The sequence below is a fragment of the Neolamprologus brichardi genome, chromosome 15 (assembly GCF_056152115.1).
Source record: "Neolamprologus brichardi isolate AB-2024 chromosome 15, ASM5615211v1, whole genome shotgun sequence".
Classification (NCBI taxonomy): domain Eukaryota; kingdom Metazoa; phylum Chordata; class Actinopteri; order Cichliformes; family Cichlidae; genus Neolamprologus; species Neolamprologus brichardi.
The window spans coordinates 27,190,262-27,215,705 of record NC_142118.1 but is presented as its reverse complement, the minus strand read 5'-3'; the positions used below and the strand labels follow the sequence as shown (position 1 = coordinate 27,215,705).

The following is a 25,444-nucleotide window of genomic DNA, read 5'->3' as shown; positions in this document are numbered from 1 at the left end:
CAAGTGAATGTCTAACCCATGTGACACAAGAAATATACAGGTATTTATGAGTTCTTACTAAAACGCTAGGACAACCCAGTCTAAAAATAAGCTTATTTTGTTCTCACAGAAAGTCGTGGATTACTTGTTTAAGCTCTCCCCAACTTTGCTAAGATCAGCTGATTGTTGCAAGGCGTCCTCTGGCGGATTCACTATGGAATATCAACACAGAGAATGTGACTGAAGGGTGTTTCTTCAGTCTCATCTTTTTTCTTTTTTTACATTTTTATGTGTTGGCCCATATATTGGCAAATAGCTCAAAAAGGTAATATATATCCTGGAAAAAGCAAGCAAAACAGATAACATTTATGACTGGCCTCCTAGCATTCAAGTCTTATACAGACTAACAAGCTTAGGCTAATTAGGTACACATGTCATACATGAGAAAATTATCATCTATAGTTACAATTTTGCACTATACTAACAAATCAGAAATGAACTGAAATTAAATTATTATTTTTCTTTGGTTTAATAAATGGTGTTGGTATTTTGGTGACACTTTTTTGGTGCCCTTCATGAATTAGTCGTGATTTTCTGACCAAAAATTAAAATCTGTGTTCAGAAATGTTATTTACCACGGTCACAAAAAAGACTTACTGTCAAATGGTAAATGGTAAATGGCCTGTATTTGTATAGCACTTTTCTAGTCCCTAAGGACCCCAAAGCGCTTTACACAACCAGTCATCCACCCATTCACACACACATTCACACACTGAATGTGTTTCACCAGAAGCAAAAATCTTCTGGTGAAGTCATTTATTGACTTCTTATAAGCAACCGACAATAATTAAAGTAGGAAACAAAACTATAGATACACTTTATTTATTTATTTTTAATATGGCTACAGTGGAAATAATTTGATACCAGGGGTTATGACTGTAGCAATCTGACATGCATGTAGTAGTATGGACATACCTGTACCCGACTTCTCCACAGAGTCTGCAGACACCGGTTTGGTGAGAGGTAATGGCTCGGAGTCAGACTTTGGTCGTGTGGATGGCACCTCTCCATTGTGCCTGTGGTTAAAAGAGAAAAACCTGACTTTAGCAATATCAGCTACAATTTAGCTGATATTTTACATTTTATTTTAAACGAATAACAAAATTAATTGTTCTCATCATCCCATCGGATTTCTAAAAGTTTTTAAAGTCTGTACTGAAGAACATCACAGTGTGTTCTGGGGATCACTTGGTGGGAAGCACTCACTGTAAGGCTGGCCTGTGGAGCTAAATACCTTCCAGTGCATTCACAAATACTCATGGGTAATGTAACAGCTGCCTCTGTGGTTGGCTGGTAATGTCACCTCTTATACAGATCGAAAATGTGACATCAAAACCGCAAAGGATTGTAGGTACGAGTGGCAAGTGGTACTAGCGCACGCAGGCTTTCACAAGAAAACAGTCACACAGCGATAAAAAGAAACACAAATAATGGCAAGAAGCTGTTGTATGCAATAGCCGGTCGCATGACAGCCACGGGAGGCTGACGGGTAAACAGATCGGTTTTTATTGGATTCCGTCGTGGAAGAGAAACTGTTCAAGCCATGTTTCTGAAGTAACAAAGAGCCGACGGATGGCCTGGATTGCAGCTATTCGAAGACCAAATATTTCAGCACACTCCAGCTCACATGTTAGTCTGCTCCAAGCATGTCCACAAAGGTAAGTCTTTTGCTGTAGTTATTAAGTAATTTATCATAACATAATAGTTGATGTAGGTTACAAATAAGTCTTATATTGATTTGAATTGAGAGGGCAGCACGGTGGCACGGTGGTTAGCACTGTTGCCGCACAGCAAGAAGGTCCTGAGTTCAATTCCAATATCAGGCCGGGGTCTTTCTGTGTGGAATTTGCATGTGTTTGCGTGGGTTCCCTCCGGGTACTCCGGCTTCCTCCCACGGTCCAAAGACATGCAGCTTGTGGGGATAGGTTAATTGGATAATCCAAATTGTCACTAGGTGTGAATGTGCGAATGAATGTGAGTGCGAATGGTTGTCTGTCCCTGTGTGTTAGCCCTGCGACAGACTGGCGACCTGTCCAGGGTGTACCCCGCCTCTCGCCCTATGACAGCTGGGATAGGCTCCAGCGCCTCCCGCGACCCTGAAAAGGAGAAGCGGAAGCGAATGGATGGATGGATGATTTGAATTGAATTCGTTGCGCTATGCTGCTTTGTTTACTGTGCCTTTGCGGGCTAATGTTTGTTGTGTTTTGTAGGAAGACTGGGCCCCCTCTATCAACCTGGGTCATACCGAGTTTAAAGCTGCTACCACAGCGAGATTTGATTGATGTGCCCAAGTGTCGTATTGAAGCAATCAAGTGATGAATAACTGTTTTCCAGTATGTTGTTTTGATATGGTTATTTTTTTTCCCCCATTGTTAATTTGTTTTTCACCAAAGCACAATGGAATACAATTTTGCCTCTTTCTTGTAAGATTCTATAATAGAATGAAACAATAATGCCAGTTATAAATAAAGACAATAAATTGAATGAATTACGAAACTCTTATTTTATTTCTATTGGATCTGAAAATGTTGTGTAATACTACAAACTGAAACGACAAATAGATTATCTCCTGTACAGGCCAACGCAAAGAAAAAAAAAAAATTAACAACAGCTGTGAAATGGAATAGTCCAAATCACCAAAGTAAACTGGACCTGGGCTTGTTGCAGGGATCTGAAGTTACTAAACATTTTGTGAGTGTATGCACTCACACTTAGGACCATATAATTAGAAATATGTGCGTGATGAAGTTGGTCAGCACGCCAACGTCTTTAGTCCACAAAGTCTGTCTTTGTATGGACGTGCCGTGTTCTCCTTCGTTTTGTACATGACTGTTTTGGGGCAAATAAAATGCAAGTATGGATTAAAACCACAGAATTAATGGTTACCGGTGCTGGAAATGCTAGCGCTCGATGCAGTGTTTTGATTTTGCTGCCACTTGTACCTACAATGCAAATCTCATTTCTCTAATTATCTGTTCCATTTTTTAAGCCTAACATTAGGAGCTGTTTGCCCTGAATAGCTTTTGTTTTACCAACTCACATTTTATAAATTTTATTTTTAAGCATTTGCTTTTTCTGGATGTGCAAGCGTTTGACTAATCACAGTACACCTAGATTTCCCAAAGTCTCTCACTTGCTGAGGAAAAAAAAACCTACTACAGAGGTGTGTATATCCTGGCCATTTGTGGCCACTTCACTTTTTTTTTCAACCATTTTTGTTCTGTTAATGCAAATGGAATGAAACTTCCCAAAGGTGTGTATTTTTTTCAGATTCTTTAATTTTCAACATCAGCTCCTTAATAATGTAAATAATACAGTGACTTGCAAAAGTATTCAGCCCCCTTGAACTTTTCCACATTTTGTCACATTACAGCCACAAACATGAATCAATTTTATTGGAATTCCACGTGAAAGACCAATATAAAGTGGTGTACACGTGAGAAGTGGAACAAAAATCATACATGATTCCAAACATTTTTTTACAAATAAATGACTGCAAAGTGGGGTGTGCATAATTATTCAGCCCCCCTGAGTCAATACTTTGTAGAACCACCTTTTGCTGCAATTACAGCTGCCAGTCTTTTAGGGTATGTCTCTACCAGCTTTGCACATCTAGAGACTGAAATCCTTGCCCATTCTTCTTTGCAAAACAGCTCCAGCTCACTCAGATTAGATGGACACCGTTTGTGAACAGCAGTTTTCAGATCTTGCCACAGATTCTCGATTGGATTTAGATCTGGACTTTGACTGGGCCATTCTAACACATGGATATGTTTTGTTTTAAACCATTCCATTGTTGCCCTGGCTTTATGTTTAGGGTCATTGTCCTGCTGGAAGGTGAACCTCCGCCCCAGTCTCAAGTCTTTTGCAGACTCCAAGAGGTTTTCTTCCAAGATTGCCCTGTATTTGGCTCCATCCATCTTCCCATCAACTCTGACCAGCTTCCCTGTCCCTGCTGAAGAGAAGCACCCCCAGAGCATGACAGTGGGGATGGTGTGTTCAGAGTGATGTGCAGTGTTAGTTTTCCGCCACACATAGCGTTTTTCATTTTGGCCAAAAAGTTCTATTTTGGTCTAATCTGACCAAAGCACCTTCTTCCACATGTTTGCTGTGTCCCCCACATGGCTTGTGGCAAACTGCAAACGGGACTTCTTATGGTTTTCTGTTAACAATGGCTTTCTTCTTGCCACTCTTCCATAAAGGCCAACTTTGTGCAGTGCACGACTAATAGTTGTCCTATGGACAGATTCCCCCACCTGAGCTGTAGATCTCTGCAGCTCGTCCAGAGTCACCATGGGCCTCTTGGCTGCATTTCTGATCAGCGCTTTCCTTGTTCGGCCTGTGAGTTTAGGTGGACGGCCTTGTCTTGGTAGGTTTACAGTTGTGCCATACAGAAATACTTCCATTTCTGAATGATCACTTGAACAGTGCTCCGTGGGATGTTCAAGGCTTGGGAAGTCTTTTTGTAGCCTAAGCCTGCTTTAAATTTCTCGATAATTTTATCTCTGACCTGTCTGGTGTGTTCTTTGGACTTCATGGTGTTGTTACGGATTGGTAACGGACTGATTCTTATATAGCGCTTTTCTACTCCCCCGGAGTACTCAAAGCGCTCTATACAACATGCCTCATTCACCCATTCACACCCACTCATACAAGCACTTCTAAACGCAAGTGCAAACTTAATCTACATTCACACACATTCACACTCCGATGAACGCATCGGAGGGCAATTTGGGGTTAGTATCTTGCCCAAGGACACTTGACATGCAGACTGGCGAAGCCTAAGATCGAACCACTAACCTTCCGATCAGTAGCTGATCTGCTCTACCACCTGAGCAAAAGCCACCCAATATTCTCTTAGACAACCTCTGAGGCCGTCACAGAACAGCTGTATTTGTACTGACATTAGATTACACACAGGTGCACTCTATTTAGTCATTAGCACTCATCAGGCAATGTCTATGGGCAACTGACTGCACTCAGACCAAAGGGGGCTGAATAATTACGCACACCCCACTTTGCAGTTATTTATTTGTAAAAAATGTTTGGAATCATGTATGATTTTCATTCCACTTCTCAATTGTACACCACTTTGTATTGGTCTTTCACGTGGAATTCCAATAAAATTGATTCATGTTTGTGGTGGTAATGTGACAAAATGTAGGGGCCGAATACTTTTGCAAGCCACTGTATACACTATACACCAAATTGTTCCTCTTGGCTCTATCGTGGCCATTTTTGGCCAATTGAAACCCATTATAACCACCTTTTTTGATTCCTTGTTATTGACAGTACTATACCATGCGATTTAGGTAAAACTGCTTTCATTCAAAACTCAACACATGAAAATTGTAGTTTTTCATGTTCTTTACCAAATTTACCCATTTTTGGCCAAACAAGCAATTTCATGTAATATTCCTGGTTTCTAGTAGCGGCCTTTGATGGCTTACCACACTCCAATGGACCAAAATAATGAAACAATTTTGATATAGGGGCGATCGTGGCTCAAGAGTTGGCAGTTCGTCTTGTAATCAGAAGGTTGCCGGTTCGAGCCCTGGCTCGGACAGTCTTGGTTGTTGTGTCCTTGGGCAAGACACTTCACCTACCGCCTACTGGTGATGGCCAGAGGGGCCGATATGGCAGCCTCGCTTCTGTCAGTCTGCCCCAGGGCAGCTGTGGCTACAGCTGTAGCTTGCCTCCACCAGTGTGTGAATGTGAGAGTGAATGAATAGTGGAATTGTAAAGCGCTTTCAGGGTCTCGAAAAGCACTATATAAATGCAATCCATTACTACTATTATTATTATTACATAGGTTTAATCTTAAGGATCTAATAGTTTGTGTTTGTGCATGACATTGCAGCACAAACATGTATTTGCAAGATAGACTGAAATAAATAATGACGCATCAAAATTTGGGGTTTTATGATTTTTTCCATTTATGAGTTCCTAGGATTATGTGATTGAACTGGTATTTAAATGATTAAAATTCTGAATTTGAATGAAATTTTGATTTTCATGAACAGCACTGATGCTAATCTAAAAAATCAAGTCAATGAAAGTGGAAATTTTTAGAATTTTCCATAAACAAAAAAAGGAAGTTTTTATGTTTTGGCTCTCCCTGCACAAAAATAACAATGCATTATAATCAATGTTGATGTGAATCAATTACATGTCCCAGACTCTACTATTAATAATACAAGAAATTCCAGTAGCACTGTAATTATATAAAATTGTGAGGATTTGAGGATGTTTTACAGCTAGTGCAGTGGACAAACAAACTGGTGTTTAAAGGGTTAAAAATGTAAAAAGTAATAACTATTTATGAAAAGAACTGAAGTTAGTTAAAAGATTTATGCAGAAAAAATGGTAAAAAAAACAAAAAACAAACAAACAAACAAACAAACAAAATTACAGACCTAATCTGTTGGTGGCCACTTTTGGCCACAAAACAAGCTGAAAGGGTATTGATTTTGAACAAATACAGTGCAGTGCAGTGGAGTTTATCAGTGGTGGTCAAATGATGAACAGATACTATGCTGGCATTAGGTATTTTCTGTTCTGCAGCAGTTTGTCCTCTAGTGGTTGTTTTTGTGTATTTTTTACTCTGCAAGATTTAGCCAGAGGCAGTTTCACCTCTGTTAATCTGTTGCCATCCATGCCTTCACAAGTTGATAAAAGGCATCATCTGTAAGTAATATTGTTTGTTATCACTGAGACGACTTGTGTGCATTGTTATTTGTTGTGAAGGCGTGATATTGTTTGTAGTTTGAATTTAATTTGAATGCATGTATAACCTAAGCTAGTAAGGTTAAGCTAGCTCATATGCCATGTGGTTTCATTAACATTTTGATCATGAGTGTGATTTCAAATGATGTTTTATTCGGGCACTCACTAAGCAGATAAATATTGTGCTCACATTTTTGAATATGTGTTTGTTATACTGTATATTGATGCAACATTTTTATTGGTTTATTTCTGGTTTTGTCAACAGTTTCACACTTTTTCCTTATTAAATCATCCAACTCAACACATCGGCCTGTTCCTTGGATTTTGATTAGGAGAGTGTTTAGCTGTCTGTATAGCTGAGTCTACGTTCACAAGGACAACACTTGGTGAGGACAGAACAGATACTTACTTGAAGCTGGGTGAGGAAGCAAGAGGCTTCTCAGGCCTCTTTGGTGGGATCATTCCTGGTCGGCCTTTCCCTGGAGGAGGGACCGGCTTCTTGGGCGGGACTAAGGGCGCAGCTGGTTTAGGTTTAAGATCTGGTATGGGTTTGTCAACTGGTGAGAAAGAAGGGGTCAGGTAGATGTTAGAAACAGGAAATATGAACCAAAAAGAAAGGAAATGGGCAGAGAAAAAAACAAGAGGGGAAAAAAGATCATTTACTGGCTGAATGAACTATTTTACCATCATGTTATGCTGCCTATTCTACAATTACACACTGTAACTGAGAGTAACTGATTGAAATTCAAGCCTTGTTCTTCTGGGAAGCAGGACAAAATGGTGTACATTCATCAGCTGATTCTGTTTGCCCTCAGCTGAACTTTAACATGCTGATGACAGAAACTTTAAACTGCCCAACACCCTAACATGGGAAGCACAAGATAGACCAGACTATATTACATACACAGATAGATAACAGATAGAAAGATGGGCAAATAATGTAATACACATAGCACAACATGTGTCCTGATCTGTCGCTATCGCTTTCCACAGATCTGTTGTCATACTGATTAGAAAACAGTGATGTGATTGTGTGTCATGTTACCTACCTATTAACCAGGAAAAGCATTTATTGCGTGAGCAATCACCTGTGACAATGCAACATAATTGAAAGTATCAGCTGTAATGTCAAGCGGCAATGTTTTCTGGAAGACCAATTAGCTTTACTTCCACAACAGCTACTGTGATTCATTCTTTTCCTGTTTGTCTGCTGGTTCCTTTACTATGAACATAAATAACCCTGTGTGATTCTTAGATTTTTCCTTTACCTCCCATGAAGGACCTCCTAGGACACAAATGGAGAGAAGAAAACCAAAAGAAACAAATACGAAGAAGCACTAGGATAATGTACAATAATGTCGAGGGAAAAAGAGATTAGTGTTACAACTTGTGTGTGTGTGTGTGTCGGGGGGTGGGGGTGGGGGTGGGGGTTAGGGTTAGGGTTATATCACTGTTGCTGTTATTCAGTCACACACTGTTAAAACCCGTATAAATACTTCTAGCACACATGAAGCTGAAACTTCAGTCGGCATAATTTTACCGCTTGTACTGCAGATAAAGCCCTTCAAGTCTATATAAACAGAATTGCATAACAATTCATTAATTATTAACTTTTGGTATCACTTGTCCTTGACGTCTACCTCCTGAGACGCATGCTACAAAGCCAAAGAAGCCTTACCATGTTGAACTGATGATGTATTATGGACCTTAGAGGCTATTTTTCCCTTTATTATGTAAAGGATCCAGTGATCATCTACCACTATTGTCCTCTACTCTTCCACTCTTTATTTACAGAATGTACTAACATACCTGAGGCCAAATGAGCTAATATGTGTATCCAGACATTTTGGGTTTTTATTACAGATTTTGGAATCTCTACACAATCACAATGAAGATTATCTTCTATCCATAAAGCTTTAATCCTGAACACCCAATTAATTACATCTAAAATGATTACATAAGACAGACACCAACTCAGCAGTACGGGCAGCTTCTAGCAGGGACGCACACACACACACACACGTTCATTTCTTGCATTCAGCTCAGCAAGAGAAACTGCGTTGACAGCACTAGAGCTTGCTTCAACATGCGCTGTGATTATACCATAAAAATAAACTGACCTCAGGTGTACAGGTGTACAGCAGGCACCACACAAGTAAACTCATTAAATGCATCCACTTCCCCCACAAGTTGTGAAGCTAGCTAATTTTTTACTACAAACGTATTTAAGTTTGAAAATCTTATAAACCTTACCTGAATATTATTTAAAAGAGAGACATTAAACCGAGAAAGTGTTGTTTTGTTGTTGTTTTTTTTTAGCCCATGGGACAGTTTTCCACCTACATACATCCTAATGAATCTGGACCCAGGACCTGGATCTTGGGTCATATCGTTTTCTTTGTGTATGGCAGTTTTTATTTATATTAAATGCAAATCACTGCTTCCTGTTTATCTTCAAATAGTGCAAGTGTTTTAGTCTTTTCTAGAAGCAGTACTTTTTGGAAGGGAAAAAAAAAACAAAAACAAAAAGAACCAGTGTATTTTGAAACCTAATTTTCATCGATGAAGGAAAAACATTCAAATGAACAAAAAAGCAAGCGAAAAGTAGAAGGGAGACACAATATATAAGACCCCACTAAGTCAGAGATCAAAGGCTTTGAAGAAAGTGAAGACTCGAGCCAAAAACAGCAACAACAAAACAGACAAAGGAACCACAAGAGGTGCTTCTGGTAGACACAAACTCAGACTTTTGTCTTTTAGAATTTTCCATAAAAGCCATCAGAATATGAATCCATGTCTTCTAAACTTTTGAACACTAAAGTTAAACCTGTGGTTAAAGCTTTTATTGACTGTGTTCCAGTCTACCCAACATTTTCAGCAAAGTGAAGTGAGCTAGAAGGAGCTGGCGACAGTGAGGTGCTGTCTCAGGCATACCTAGTAACATTAGCTTCTTACTTCATAAATCCTCTGTTAACTTGTGTTTTCTTCAATTTAAACCAAGCAGAGAGGAAGGCTGCTTATCCAACAGTATGCTGAGTAAAATGCCATGTGGCAGAAGTAGGATGGAGTTATGCAGTGAAAAGGCCATAACAGGAAAGTAATATCGGATGGAAATCTGTGGTCAGTGCCAAATTTGGAGGGAAATGTCAAAAAAAATGTATTTTGATATGTGGAGCAAAGCTGTGAGCAATGTGGGGAAATGGGAACATAAAGAAGGATGCAAGCAAAGACGGAGTGCAACCGTACCTCTGTCCTCTGGCCTGACCAGATGAGGCTTCTTGTCAGCACTCGGGATCTCCGGCTTAAGAGCTGAAAAACGAAACATGGTCCGCACAAGAGTCACCTCGTCTGTCTGACACGACTGACTTGAGACTCACACAACAGAAAGGAAGACACTTTCTCAAGTAAACACAACAAAGCACTGACACAAATACACTATCCTCTACCAGACACTTCCAGGCGGGTATGAAATTAGCACAGAGTTGCCAGATGACTATTACACTGTATATATTGGTGGGTGCACACCAGTGTGGTTTGGTTAGGTTTGACATCTACACATTAAGAAAAAAAAAAACTCTACACAGACAGGAACTCATGCGCGCGCGCACACACACACGCACAAAAGTGCAGTCCTAGCAGGATATGAATACAAACCCTGTGGTAAAAAAATGATGCAAATGTGCATTTTGCAAACTGTAGATGTTGCTGCTGATACCAGGGACTGCTGTCTCTATACCCAAACTCAGTCACCACGCGGCCTTCTACTTGAAGTAGAAGTAGATCACACACTTTGGGCTTTCATGAATGTTTCCTCAATCAGTTAGACGTAAACAAAGAGTACATGGCAGAGGATCCAATCCTTTTTGGATTTTAATCTACTTTCTACCATGTGTATATATACTTCTTTTTTTTTTATGAGTTGCTACAGTTACAGGATCCCAGCATGTACACAGGTGCACTCAATGGGACATGATGATGGAAATATCCTGAGTACACAGCTGTTTCTTTTGCTTCCTTGATGATATTTCAGCAATGAAACAGCACAGACGCTGGGTATAAAGAAGGATTGAAACCAAAAAATTAACAGATTATTCTAACAATAATCTATATATTTTTTCCAAACCGTAATATTAATGCACTTCATATTTTTGAGGCAGTGTAGAATAAATGTAAACACCTACTAATTCTACTTAAGAAATGAGCTGCTCAATAGCAAGACATTTAAAGTAAGAAGCCTGTTTTCACACTTCCCACTGACTTGAGAGCAGATAATAAGACAAAGAGGTTAAACTGCTCCTTACCCGTGCTTTTAGATGGTGGAGGCGGTTTCTTCGGTTTCTGACAGGAAGACAAAAGTAGAGAGTTAATAAATGTTAGTGTGAGGATGACACAACAAAGTGATTATCTTTATTTAAAAAAAAAAAAAAAAAGCAAAAAAAAAAAAGCAAAAAAAAAAAAGCAGGAGTTAAGGAGAAAGGTACAAATTCAGTTTGGTCTAAACAAAGATTGAATTTGTTGCACTAGATTCAGTCCTGCAGTGAAATGTTGTGATTGCCTTCTTATATTAGGAGAGCAACACAGGCAGTTTAAATATTTTGTCATTTTACAGCACAGCCCTCTTCAATTACAACTCAATATATTAATTCAATGAAGATTAACCACGAGTCTGACTGTCTAACATGATTAACGCCAACACAAGTCAATATATAAGACCTACATTTTAAAGGCCTTACAATGCTGGTTTCAACCATTATTAACAGACGTACTACACAAAGTATTGCACTAAAAAAAAAAAAGGAAAAAAAAAAGAAAAAGATTAGGTTCCATCTGCTGTGAAACGGGGTGAAATAGGGTGGGAGGAGAGGCAAAGTACAGCGAGTGTCACCCGAAACCAACCCGGGCACTGCAGTATCACACTGGATGCATTTAGCACTTAGCAGGTTTACTTGCTCAGACATGTAGGTGTTGGCTGCTACTTTCAAAATGCTAAAGGTTATTGGTGTTTACAGACACAGACTTAAAAAGGTTTCTCTTTATATTAATACTGTGTCTCTCTAACACTATCTAACTGTTCCCAACAATAAACTTTGGCATAATTATGACAATAATGCCTGGGAACCAAAAAGATTATGTCTGAGTACGGGCAATATTTCAGTACAAGATTCGCCAGCTGACTTGTGTTGCATTAGTTAGACTGCCGCTTTGTGATATTTAATAGCATAGGCACTGGTATCCTAATACCCATTAATAAAATCTATTTCCATAAAAATATTATGGCACTGGAGGCAAAGCAGTCAGCAGTGATGGGCTTACAGCATTCATTGAGTGAGTTATTTACTGTCCAGTCATGTTTGAATTTAAAATGTGCTCCACAAAGCAGGAGCCAGAAGGTGGGGCCACAAAATGTAAGGACATAATGTAAATCAAAAAAACACCAATGAGCACCAAAATACAAGAATAAAACGGTAAAGAATAATAAAAGCCACAAGTTGAAACCAGTAAATAACAATGAGTTAAAATTAAATTAAAGCTGCAAGCAGCGTTATGAGGGCCCTCGCACCCCCGGCGCGTCGAGCCACGCCCAACACCTAAAACCAGCACGTCCGATCTGATGTCACATTGATGGAATTCATGCATTTAACCACCAGCTAACATTTCATCTCATTCAATTATAATTATAGTCATCCCACTAGGTGGCGCCATAACCATTATTGACAAAGGGCATAACAAACATTTCCGAGGTCGAGTCTCATCACGCCTGCAACCTTTGGGAGAGATTGGATATTGTGTTTTTGAGTGACAGCAGATTACTGCTTTTTGGCGAGTGATTTACATTCACGTGCCGCCATGACCACCCCGTTTCCCTGAACGTAAAAAGCTTCGCAATTTAACATCACAAAGGTCTTTAGATTCCACGCACTGGAGATCGGGTCAATCTGACGAAATCCCTTGGAGGAGTTTGTCAAAGTACGGTGCCTGAAAAGAGGGGAAAATGTCGCCAAAATTACACATTAATTTTAAAATGGCTGACTTCCTGTTGGATTTGGGATATTGCTCCAAGAGACTTTTTAGTACATCTTGATATCTTCCATAAGGTTACCAGGTTTCAGACTCATAGATAAAACACAGAGCAGGGGCTGATGTTTTGAAATTTTGTAGGGGGCGCTGTGGAGCCACTTTGCGCTATTCAATGAAAATGATCACATAACCAGATAGCCCTCATCACATTGGAGGAGTGGGCCAAATTTCAAGACTTTTTAAACTTTCCAAGCCCCTTAAAAGCCACTTCATTTTACATGGTGAACCGCGTTGCCACCAGGGTGCGCCGTTCAGTTTAAAGTCACAATTTTCTCACTGAAGCATCATGACGGACTGACGGTGATATTCACCGCTTTTGAGGTGTCCACGATGAACCTGTGAAAATCAGTACAACAAAGTGTAAGACATGACATTTCCTGTTCCCACTAGGTGGCGCACTGCGTATTCCTGACAATGGGCACATCAATCTGTTCAGGGCGGGTCTGACATCATGCCTGTAAAGTCTGGTACTGACCAGATTGGATTTCATTGAGTTACACTAATTTGTTTCTTCATGGCGAGATATCAATGTTCGCCATGCTGCTGGGGTCACACCCTTTCGCGAAAACTCACAGTTTTCACTATAATCCAAGACCAACTCCTTAAGGCTTTCCTGGAGAAATTTGAGGCTGCAGATGTCACCCATCACAATACTGTACCCCAAAGTGTAAAACATGACATTTCCTGTTCCCACTAGGTGGCGCTGTCCTTGATGTCAAATATGGCAGTTGAAATAGGTTTAGGGGTGGAGTCTTATCATATGTGTGCTCTTTGGTCCAGATCGGACAATGTATGACAGAATGAGAGGCAATAAGATTTTCATGGCGAGTCATCGAAATTCGCCGTGGCGCCACGGCCTCACTGTATTGTGAAAACTCAAAAGCTCTGCAATTTAACATGGCCCAGGTGTGTAGTTGACACTGACCAAAGATGAAGCTTATACGACCAAATCCCAAGGAGGAGTTCGAAAAAGTTCGAGGCATGGAAATGGCAAAATTAGAGCCAAAATGTCACCTTCACCTCCAAATGGCGGACTTCCTGTTGGGTTTGCGTCAATGGGCCCAAAGACTTTTTTGTTCGTCTTGGCATGGTACACATGTGTGCCAAATTTCATACATGTAGCTCAAACTATGTGGTCGTAGGGCTGAATTTAACAAGGCATAGGTGGCGCTCTAGAGCCATTTCCCAGTGCTCATATGTAAAACCATTAAAATACAAAATTTTTCACCAGACCTGGCATGTGTGCAAAATTTCATGAGTTTTTCACCATGTTTAGGCCCTCAAAAAGGCCCTTGTTTTGCCTGAATAATAATAATAATAAGAAGAAGAAGAAACGGAGCAGATACAATAGGGCCTTCGCACTGTCAGTGCTCGGGCCCTAATAATAATAAACAGAGCAGATACAATAGGGCCTTCGCACTGTCAGTGCTCGGGCCCTAATTAAAGCTGCAAGCAGCGTTATGAGGGCCCTCGCACCCCGGCGTGTCGAGCCACACCCAACACCTAAAACCAGCACGTCCGATCTCATGTCACATTGATGGAATTCATGCATTTAACCACCAGCTAACATTTCATCTCATTCAGTCATCGTTATAGTCGTCCCACTAGGTGGCGCTCTAGCATTTCTGACAAATGGCATAACAAACATTTCCAAGCTCGAGTCTAATCACATCTGCGACCTTTGGGACAGATTGCACTTTGTGTTTTTGAGTGACAGCAGATTACTGCTTTTTGACGAGTGATTGAAACTCCACGTGCCGCCATGACCACCCCGTTTCCATGAACGTAAAAAGCTTCGCAATTTAACATCACAAAGGTCTTTAGATGCCACACACTGGAGATCAGGTCAATCTGATGAAATCCCTTGGAGGAGTTCGTCAAAGTATGAGGCCTGAAAGGAGGGGAAAATGTCGCCAAAATTACACATTAATTGTAAAATGGCTGACTTCCTGTTGGATTTGGGATATTGCTCCAAGAGACTTTTTTGTACATCTTGATATCTTCCATAAGGTTACCAGGTTTCAGACTCATAGATGAAACACAGAGAAGGGGCTGTTGTTTTGAAATTTTGTAGGGGGCACTGTGGAGCCATTTCGCCCTATTCAATGAAAATGATCACATAACAACAAAGCCTTGAGCACATTGGAGGTGTGCGCCAAATTTCAAGACTTTTTAAACTTTCCAAGCCCCTCAAAAGCCCCTTCATCTTTCATGGTGAACCATGTTGCCACCAGGGTGCGCCGTTCAGTTTAAAGTCACAATTGTCGCAGTGAAGCATCATGAGGGACTGATGGTGATATTCACCGCTTTTGAGGTGTCCACGATGAACCTGTGAAAATCAGTACAACAAAATTAAAGCCATGACATTTCCTGTTGCCACTAGGTGGCGCCCCACGAATTGCTGACAATGGGCACATCAATCTGTTCAGGGCGGGTCTGACATCATGCCTGTAAAGTCTGGTACTGATCAGACTGAATTTCATTGATTTATACTAATTTGTTTCTTCATGGCGAGACATCAAAGTTCGCCATGCTTTCGGGGTCACACCCTTTTGCGAAAACTCACAGTTTTCACTGTAACCCAAGATTACCTCCTTAAGGCTTTCCTGGAGAAATTTGAGGCTGCAGATGTCACCCATCACTATACTGTCCCTCAAAGTGTAAAACATGACATTTCCTGTTCCCACTAGGTGGCGCTGTCCTTGATGTCAAATATGGCAGTTGAAAAATGTTCAGGGGTGGAGCCTTATCATATGTGTGCTCTTTGGTCCAGATCGGACAATGTATGACCGAATGAGAGGCAATAAGATTTTCATGGCGAGTCATGGAAATTCGCCGTGGCGCCACCGCCTCACCGTATCACGAAAACTCAAAAGCTCCGCAATTTAACATGGCCCAGGTGTGTAGTTAACACTGACCAAAGATGAAACTTATACAACCAAATCCCAAGGAGGAGTTCGCAAAAGTTCGAGGCATGGAAATGGCAAAATTAGAGCTAAAATGTCACCTTCACCTCCAAATGGCGGACTTCCTGTTGGGTTTGCGTCAATGGGCCCACAGACTTTTTTTTTCGTCTTGGCATGGTACACATGTGTGCCAAATTTCATACATGTAGCTCAAACGATGTGGTCGTAGGGCTGCATTTAACAAGGCATAGGTGGCGCTCTAGAGCCATTTCCCAGTGCTCATATGTAAAACCATTAAAATACAAAATTTTTCACCAGACCTGGCATGTGTGCAAAATTTCATGAGTTTTTGAGCATGTTTAGGCCCTCAAAAAGGCCCTTGTTTTGCCTGAATAATAATAATAATAATTAAAGCTGCAAGCAGCGTTATGAGGGCCCTCGCACCCCGGCGTGTCGAGCCACACCCAACACCTAAAACCAGCACGTCCGATCTCATGTCACATTGATGGAATTCATGCATTTAACCACCAGCTAACATTTCATCTCATTCAGTCATCGTTATAGTCGTCCCACTAGGTGGCGCTCTAGCATTTCTGACAAATGGCATAACAAACATTTCCGAGCTCGAGTCTAATCACATCTGCGACCTTTGGGACAGATTGCACTTTGTGTTTTTGAGTGACAGCAGATTACTGCTTTTTGACGAGTGATTGAAACTCCACGTGCCGCCATGACCACCCCGTTTCCATGAACGTAAAAAGCTTCGCAATTTAACATCACAAAGGTCTTTAGATGCCACACACTGGAGATCGGGTCAATCTGATGAAATCCCTTGGAGGAGTTCGTCAAAGTATGAGGCCTGAAAGGAGGGGAAAATGTCGCCAAAATTACACATTAATTGTAAAATGGCTGACTTCCTGTTGGATTTGGGATATTGCTCCAAGAGACTTTTTTGTACATCTTGATATCTTCCATAAGGTTACCAGGTTTCAGACTCATAGATCAAACACAGAGAAGGGGCTGTTGTTTTGAAATTTTGTAGGGGGCGCTGTGGAGACATTTCACCCTATTCAATGAAAATGATCACATAACAACAAAGCCTTGAGCACATTGGAGGTGTGTGCCAAATTTCAAGACTTTTTAAACTTTCCAAGCCCCTCAAAAGCCACTTCATCTTTCCTGGTGAACCGCGTTGCCACCAGGGTGCGCCGTTCAGTTTAAAGTCACAATTGTCGCAGTGAAGCATCATGAGGGACTGATGGTGATATTCACCGCTTTTGAGGTGTCCACGATGAACCTGTGAAAATCAGTACAACAAAATTAAAGCCATGACATTTCCTGTTGCCACTAGGTGGCGCTCCACGAATTGCTGACAATGGGCACATCAATCTGTTCAGGGCGGGTCTGACATCATGCCTGTAAAGTCTGGTACTGATCAGACTGAATTTCATTGATTCATACTAATTTGTTTCTTCATGGCGAGACATCAAAGTTCGCCATGCTTTCGGGGTCACACCCTTTTGCGAAAACTCACAGTTTTCACTGTAACCCAAGATTACCTCCTTAAGGCTTTCCTGGAGAAACTTGAGGCTGCAGATGTCACCCATCACTATACTGTACCCCAAAGTGTAAAACATGACATTTCCTGTTCCCACTAGGTGGCGCTGTCCTTGATGTCAAATATGGCAGTTGAAAAATGTTCAGGGGTGGAGCCTTATCATATGTGTGCTCTTTGGTCCAGATCGGACAATGTATGACCGAATGAGAGGCAATAAGATTTTCATGGCGAGTCATGGAAATTCGCCGTGGCGCCACCGCCTCACCGTATCACGAAAACTCAAAAGCTCCGCAATTTAACATGGCCCAGGTGTGTAGTTGACACTGACCAAAGATGAAACTTATACAACCAAATCCCAAGGAGGAGTTCGCAAAAGTTCGAGGCATGGAAATGGCAAAATTAGAGCTAAAATGTCACCTTCACCTCCAAATGGCGGACTTCCTGTTGGGTTTGCGTCAATGGGCCCACAGACTTTTTTTTTCGTCTTGGCATGGTACACATGTGTGCCAAATTTCATACATGTAGCTCAAACGATGTGGTCGTAGGGCTGCATTTAACAAGGCATAGGTGGCGCTCTAGAGCCATTTCCCAGTGCTCATATGTAAAACCATTAAAATACAAAATTTTTCACCAGACCTGGCATGTGCGCAAAATTTCATGAGTTTTTGAGCATGTTTAGGCCCTCAAAAAGGCCCTTGTTTTACCTGAATAATAATAATAATAATTAAAGCTGCAAGCAGCGTTATGAGGGCCCTCGCACCCCGGCGTGTCGAGCCACACCCAACACCTACAACCAGCACGTCCGATCTGATGTCAAATTGATGGATTTAACCACCAGCTAACATTTCATCTCATTCAATCATGATTATAGTCGTCCCACTAGGTGGCGTTCTAACCATTACTGACAAATGGCATAACAAACATTTCCGAGCACGAGTCTCATCACACCTGCGACGTTTGGGAGAGATTGGACATTGTGTTTTTGAGTGACAGCAGATTACTGCTTTTTGGCAAGTGATTCAATTCTAAGTTCCGCTATGACCACCCCGTTTCCCTAAATGTAAAAAGCTTCGCAATTTAACATCACAAAGGTCTTTAGATTCCACACACTGGAGATCGTGTCAATCTGATGAAAATCCTTGGAGGAGTTCGTCAAAGTACAGTGCCTGAAAAGAGGGGAAAATGTTGCCAAAATTACACATTAATTTTAAAATGGCTGACTTCCTGTTGGATTTGGGATATTGCTCCAAGAGACTTTTTTGTACATCTTGTTATCTCCTATAAGCTTACCAGGTTTCAGACTCATACATAAAACACAGAGCAGGGGCTGATGTTTTGAAATTTTGTAGGGGGCGCTGTTGAGCCATTCTGCGCTATTCAAGGAAAATGATCAGATAACAACAAAGCCTTCATTACATTGGAGCTGTGGGCCAATTTTCAAGCCTCTATAAACTTTCCAAGCCCCTCAAAAGCCACTTCATTTTTCATGGTGAACCGCATTGCCACCAGGGTGCGCCGTTAAGTTTAAAGTCACAATTTTCTCACTGAAGAATCATGAAGGACTGATGGTGATATTCACCGCTTTTGAGGTGGCCACATTAAACCTGTGAAAATTAGTACAACAAAGTGTAAGCGATGACATTTCCTGTTCCCACTAGGTGGCGCTCTGCGTATTCCTGACAATGGGCATATCAATTTGTTCAGGGCAGGTGTGACATCATGCCTGTAAAGTCTGGTACTGATCAGACGGAATTTCATGGAGTTATACTAATTTGTTTCTTCATGGCGAGACATCAAAGTTCGCCATGCTTCTGAGGTTACACCCTTTTGTGAAAAGTCACAGTTTTCACTGTAACCCAAGACCAACTCCTTAAGGCTTTCCTGGAGAAATTTGAGGCTGCAGATGTCACCCATCACTATACTGTACCCCAAAGTGTAAAACATGACATTTCCTGTTCCCACTAGGTGGCGCTGTCCTTGATGTTAAATATGGCAGTTGAAATATGTTCAGGGGTGGAGCCTTATCATATGTGCGCTCTTTGGTCCAGATCGGACAATGTATGACAGAATGAGAGGCAATAAGATTTTCATGGCGAGTCATCGAAATTCGCCATGGCGCCACGGCCTCACCGTATGATGAAAACTCAAAAGCTCCGCAATTTAACATGGCCCAGGTGTGTAGTTGGCACTGTCCAAAGATGAAGTTTATACGACCAAATCCCGAGGAGGAGTTCGCGAAAGTACAAGGCATGGAAATGGTAAAATCAGAGCCAAAATGTGACATTCAATCCAAAATGGCGGACTTCCTGTTAGGTTTAGGACATTGCCATAATAGACTTTTTTGTTCGACTTTGAACGTTAGATATGTGTACCGACTTTCAAACATGTAGGTCACACCCATAATGGGGGCTCGCGTTTTTCATTTTTCTAGGTGGCGCTACTGAGGCAATTTTCCCTGGCCATGTCTGAGGACATTAAAATACGTAAATTTTCACCAGACCTGACGCGTGTGCAAAATTTCATGAGTTTTTGAGCATGTTTAGGCCCTCAAAAGGCCGATTCATTTGCCGAAATAATAATAATAATAATAATAATAATAATAATAATAATAAACAGAGCAGATACAATAGGGCCTTCGCACTCTCAGTGCTCGGGCCCTAATAATAATAATAATAAGAAACGGAGCAGATACAATAGGGCCTTCGCACTGTCAGTGCTCGGGCCCTAATAATTAAAGCTGCAAGCAGCGTTATGAGGGCCCTCGCACCCGGGCGTGTCGAGCCACGCCCAACACCTAAAACCAGCACATCCGATCTGATGTCACATTGATGGAATTCATTCATTTAACCACCAACTAACATCTCATCTCATTCAATTATGATTATAGTCGTCCCACTAGGTGGCGCCATAACCATTATTGACAAAGGGCATAAAAAAAATTTCCGAGGTCGAGTCTCATCACGCCTGCGACCTTTGGGAGAGATTGGACTTTGTGTTTTTGAGTGACAGCAGATTACTGCTTTTTGGCGAGTGATTGAAACTCCACGTGCCGCCATGACCACCCCGTTTTCCTGAACGTAAAAAGCTTCGCAATTTAACATCACAAAGGTCTTTAGATGCCACACACTGGAGATCGGGTCAATCTGATGAAATCCCTTGGAGGAGTTCGTCAAAGTACGGTGCCTGAAAGGAGGGGGAATTGTCGCCAAAATTACACATTGATTTTAAAATGGCTGACTTCCTGTTGGATTTTGGATATTGCTCCAAGAGAATTCTTTGTACATCTTGATATCTTCCATAAGCTTACCAGGTTTCAGACTCATAGATGAAACACAGAGCAGGGGCTGTTGTTTCGAAATATTGTAGGGGGCGCTGTGGAGCCATTTCGCCCTATTCAATAAAAATGATCACATAAGAACAAAGCCTTCATCACATTGGAGGTGTTTGCCAAATTTCAAGACTTTTTAAACTTTCCAAGCCCCTGAAAAGCAACTTCATTTTTCATGGTGAACCACGTTGCCACTAGGATGCGCCGTTCAGTTTAAAGTCACAATTTTCTCACTGAAGCATCATGACTGACTGACGGTGATATTCACCGCTTTTGAGGTGTCTACGATGAACTTGTGAAAATCAGTACAACAAAGTGTAAGATATGACATTTCCTGTTCCCACTAGGTGGCGCTCTGCGTATTTCTGACAATGGGCACATCAATGTGTTCAGGTCAGTTCTGACATCACGCCTGTAAAGTCTGGTACTGATCAGACTGGATTTCATTGAGTTATACTATTTTGTTTCTTCATGGCGAGACATCAATATTCGCCATGCTGCTGGGGTCACACCCTTTCGCAAAAAGTCACAGTTTTCATTGTAACCCAAGACCAACTCCTTAAGGCTTTCCTGGAGAAATTTGAGGCTGCAGATGTCACCCATCACAATACTGTATCCCAAAGTGTAAAACATGACATTTCCTGTTCCCACTAGGTGGCGCTGTCCTTGATGTCAAATATGGCAGTTGAAATATGTTCAGGGGTGGAGTCTTATCATATGTGTGCTTTTTGGTCCAGATCGGACAATGTATGATAGAATGAGAGGCAATAAGATTTTCATGGCGAATCATTGAAATTCGCCGTGGCGCCACGGCCTCACTGTGTTGTGAAAACTCAAAAGCTCCGCAATTTAACATGGCCCAGGTGTGTAGTATGCACTGTCCAAATATGAAGCTTATATGACCAAATCCCAAGGAGGAGTTCGCGAAAGTACAAGGCATGGAAATTGTAAAATCAGAGCCGAAATGTGACCTTCAATCCAAAATGGCGGACTTCCTGTTGGGTTTAGGACATGGCCATAACAGACTTTTTTGTTCGACTCTGAACGTTAGATAGGTGTACCGACTTTCAAACATGTAGGTCATACCCATACTGGGGGCTCGCATTTTTCATTTTTCTAGGTGGCGCTACTGAGGCAATTTTCCCTGGCCATGTCTGAGAACATTAAAATACGTAAATTTTCACCAGACCTGACGCGTGTGCAAAATTTCATGAGTTTTTGAGCATGTTTAGGCCCTCAAAAGGCCGATTCATTTGCCGAAATAATAATAATAATAATAATTAAAGCTGCAAGCAGCGTTATGAGGGCCCTCGCACACCCGGCGCGTCGAGCCACGCCCAACACCTACAACCAGCACGTCCGATCTGATGTCAAATTGATGGAATTCATGCATTTAATCACCAGCTAACATCTCATCTCATTCAATTATGATTATAGTCGTCCCACTAGGTGGCGCCATAACCATTATTGACAAAGGGCATAACAAACATTTCCGAGGTCGAGTCTCATCACGCCTGCGACCTTTGGGAGAGGTTGGACTTTGTGTTTTTGAGTGACAGCAGATTACTGCTTTTTGGCGAGTGATTGAAACTCCACGTGCCGCCATGACCACCCCGTTTCCCTGAACGTAAAAAGCTTCGCAATTTAACATCACAAAGGTCTTTAGATTCCACACACTGGAGATTGGGTCAATCTGATGAAATCCCTTGGAGGAGTTCGTCAAAGTATGAGGCCTGAAAGGAGGGGAAAATGTCGCCAAAATTACACATTAATTTAAAAATGGCTGACTTCCTGTTGGATTTGGGATATTGCTCCAAGAGACTTCTTTGTACATCTTGACATCTTCTATAAGCTTACCAGGTTTCAGACTCGTAGATAAAACACAGAGCAGGGGCTGATGATTTGAAATTTTGTAGGGGGCACTGTGGAGCCATTTTGCGCTATTCAAGGAAAGTGGTCACATGACAACAAAGCCTTCATCACATTGGAGGTGTGGGCCAAATTTAAAGCCTCTATAAACTTTCCAAGCCCCTCAAAAACCACTTCATCTTTCATGGTAAACTGCGCTGCCACCAGGGTGCGCCGTTCAGTTTAAAGTTACAATTTTCTCACTGAAGCATCATGACGGACTGACGGTGATATTCACCGCTTTTGAGGTGTCCATGATGAACTTGTGAAAATCAGTACAACAAAGTGAAAGATATGACATTCCCTGTTGCCACTAGGTGGCGCTCTGCGTATTCCTGACAATGGGCACATCAATCTGTTCAGGGCGGGTGTGACATCATACCTGTAAAGTCTGGTTCTGATCAGACTGGATTTCATTGAGTTATACTAATTTGTTTCTCCATGGCGAGACATCAAAGTTCACCATTCTGCTGGGATCACACCCTTTAGCGAAAAGTCACAGTTTTCACTGTAACCCAAGACCAACTCCTTAAGGCTTTCCTGGAGAAATTTGAGGTTTCAGATGTCACCCATCACTATACTGTACCCCAAAGTGTAAAACATGACATTTCCTGTTCCCACTAGGTGGCGCTCTCCGTGATGTCAAATATGGCAGTTGAAATATGTTCAGCTGGGTTGGAGTCTTATCACATGTGTGCTCTTTGGTCCAGATCGGACAATGTATGACAGAATGACAGGCAATAAGATTTTCATGGCGAGTCATTGAAATTCGCCGCGACGCGACAGCCTCACCGTACTGTGAAAACTCAAAAGCTCCGCAATTTAACATGGCCCAGATGTGTAGTTGGCACTGTCCAAAGATGAAGTTTATACAACCAAATCCCGAGGAGGAGTTCGCAAAAGTACAGGGCATGGAAATGGTAAAATCAGAGCCAAAATGTGACATTCAATCCAAAATTGCGGACTTCCTGTAAGGTTTAGGACATTGCCATAATAGACTTTTTTGTTCGACTCTGAACGTTAGATATGTGTACCGACTTTCAAACATGTAGGTCATACCCATACTGGGGGCTCGCATTTTTCATTTTTCTAGGTGGCGCTACTGAGGCAATTTTCCCTGGCTATGTCTGAGAACATTAAAATACGTAAATTTTCACCAGAATTGATGCGTGTGCAAAATTTCATGAGTTTTTGAGCATGTTTAGGCCCTCAAAAGGCCGATTCATTTGCCGAAATAATAATAATAATAATAATAATAATAATAATAATAATAAACGGAGCAGATACAATAGGGCCTTCGCACTGTCAGTGCTCGGGCCCTAATAATAAGAAACGGAGCAGATACAATAGGGCCTTCGCACTGTCAGTGCTCGGGCCCTAATTAAAGCTGAGAGCAGCGTTATGAGGGCCCTCGCACCCCATCGCGTCGAGCCACCCCCAACACCTAAAACCAGCACGTCCGATCTGATGTCACATTGATGGAATTCATGCATTTAACCACCAGCTAACATTTCATCTCATTCAATCATGATTATAATTGTCCCACTAGGTGGCGCTGTAACCATTACTGACAAATGGCATAACTAACATTTCCGAGCTTGAGTCTCATCATGCCTGAGACCTTTGGGAGAGATTGGACATTGTGTTTTTGAGTGACAGCAGATTACTGCTTTTTGGCGAGTGATTGAAATTGCACGTGCCGCCATTACCACCCCGTTTCCCTGAACGTAAAAAGCTTCGCAATTTAACATCACAAAGGTCTTTAGATTACACAAACTGGAGATCAGGTCAATGCGATGAAATCCCTTGGAGGAGTTCGTCAAAGTACGGTGCCTGAAAAGAGGGGAAAATGTCGCCAAAATTACACCTTAATTTTAAAATGGCTGACTTCCTGTTGGATTTGGGATATTGCTCCAAGAGACTTTTTTTTACATCTTCATATCTTCCATAAGCTTACCAGGTTTCAGACTCATACATAAAAGACAGAGCAGGAGCTGTTGTTTTGAAATTTTTTAGGGGGCGCTGTGGAGCCCTTTTACAATTTTCCATAAACATGATCACATAACAACAAAGCGTTCATCACATTGGAGGAGTGTGCCATTTTTCAAGACTTTTTAAACTTTCCAAGCCCCTCAAAAGCCAATTCATCTTTCATCGTGAACCACGTTGCCACCAGGGTGCGCCGTTCAGTTTAAAGTCACAATTTTCACACTGAAGCACCAGGAGGGACTGATGGTGATATTCACTGCTTTTGAGGTGTCCACGATGAACCTGTGAAAATCAGTACAACAAAATTAAAGACATTACATTTCCTGTTGCCACTAGGTGGCGCTCTGCGTATTCCTGACAATGGGCACATCAATCTGTTCAGGGCGGGTCTGACATCATGCCTGTAAAGTCTGGTACTGACCAGATTGGATTTCATTGAGTTACACTAATTTGTTTCTTCATGGCGAGTTATCAATGTTCGCCATGCTTTCGGGGTTACACCCTTTCGCGAAAACTCACAGTTTTCACTGTAACCCAAGACCAACTCCTTAAGACTTTCCTGGAGAAATTTGAGGCTGCAGATGTCACCCATCACTATACTGTACACCAAAGTGTAAAACATGACATTTCCTGTTCCCACTAGGTGGCGCTGTCCTTGATGTCAAATATGGCCAATGAAATTTTTTCAGGGCTGGAGCCTTATCATATGTGTGCTCTTTGGTCCAGATCGGACAATGTATGACAGAATGAGAGGCAATAAGATTTTCATGGCTAGTCATCAAAATTCGCCATGGCGCCACGGCCTCACTGTATTGTGAAAACTCAAAAGCTCCGCAATTTAACATTGCCCAGGTGTGTAGTTGACACTGACCAAAGATGAAGCTTATACACTCAAACCCCAAGGAGGAGTTC

General features: G+C 41.6%; 1 protein-coding gene across 3 annotated transcripts in view; it reads right to left on the bottom strand.

Annotated features, from left to right (window-relative positions):
• Positions 1-25,444, bottom strand: part of cd2ap (CD2-associated protein) — a 109,616-nt gene that overhangs the window by 14,127 nt on the left and 70,045 nt on the right. For all 3 annotated transcript variants that reach the window (XM_006796203.2, XM_006796204.2, XM_006796205.2), the window contains 4 exons: positions 11,067-11,103; positions 10,012-10,074; positions 7,175-7,322; positions 955-1,055 (listed from right to left, as the gene is read on the bottom strand). In XM_006796203.2, the coding sequence (XP_006796266.1) occupies positions 955-1,055; positions 7,175-7,322; positions 10,012-10,074; positions 11,067-11,103 (349 nt within the window). The remainder of the gene's footprint in view (positions 1-954; positions 1,056-7,174; positions 7,323-10,011; positions 10,075-11,066; positions 11,104-25,444) is intronic.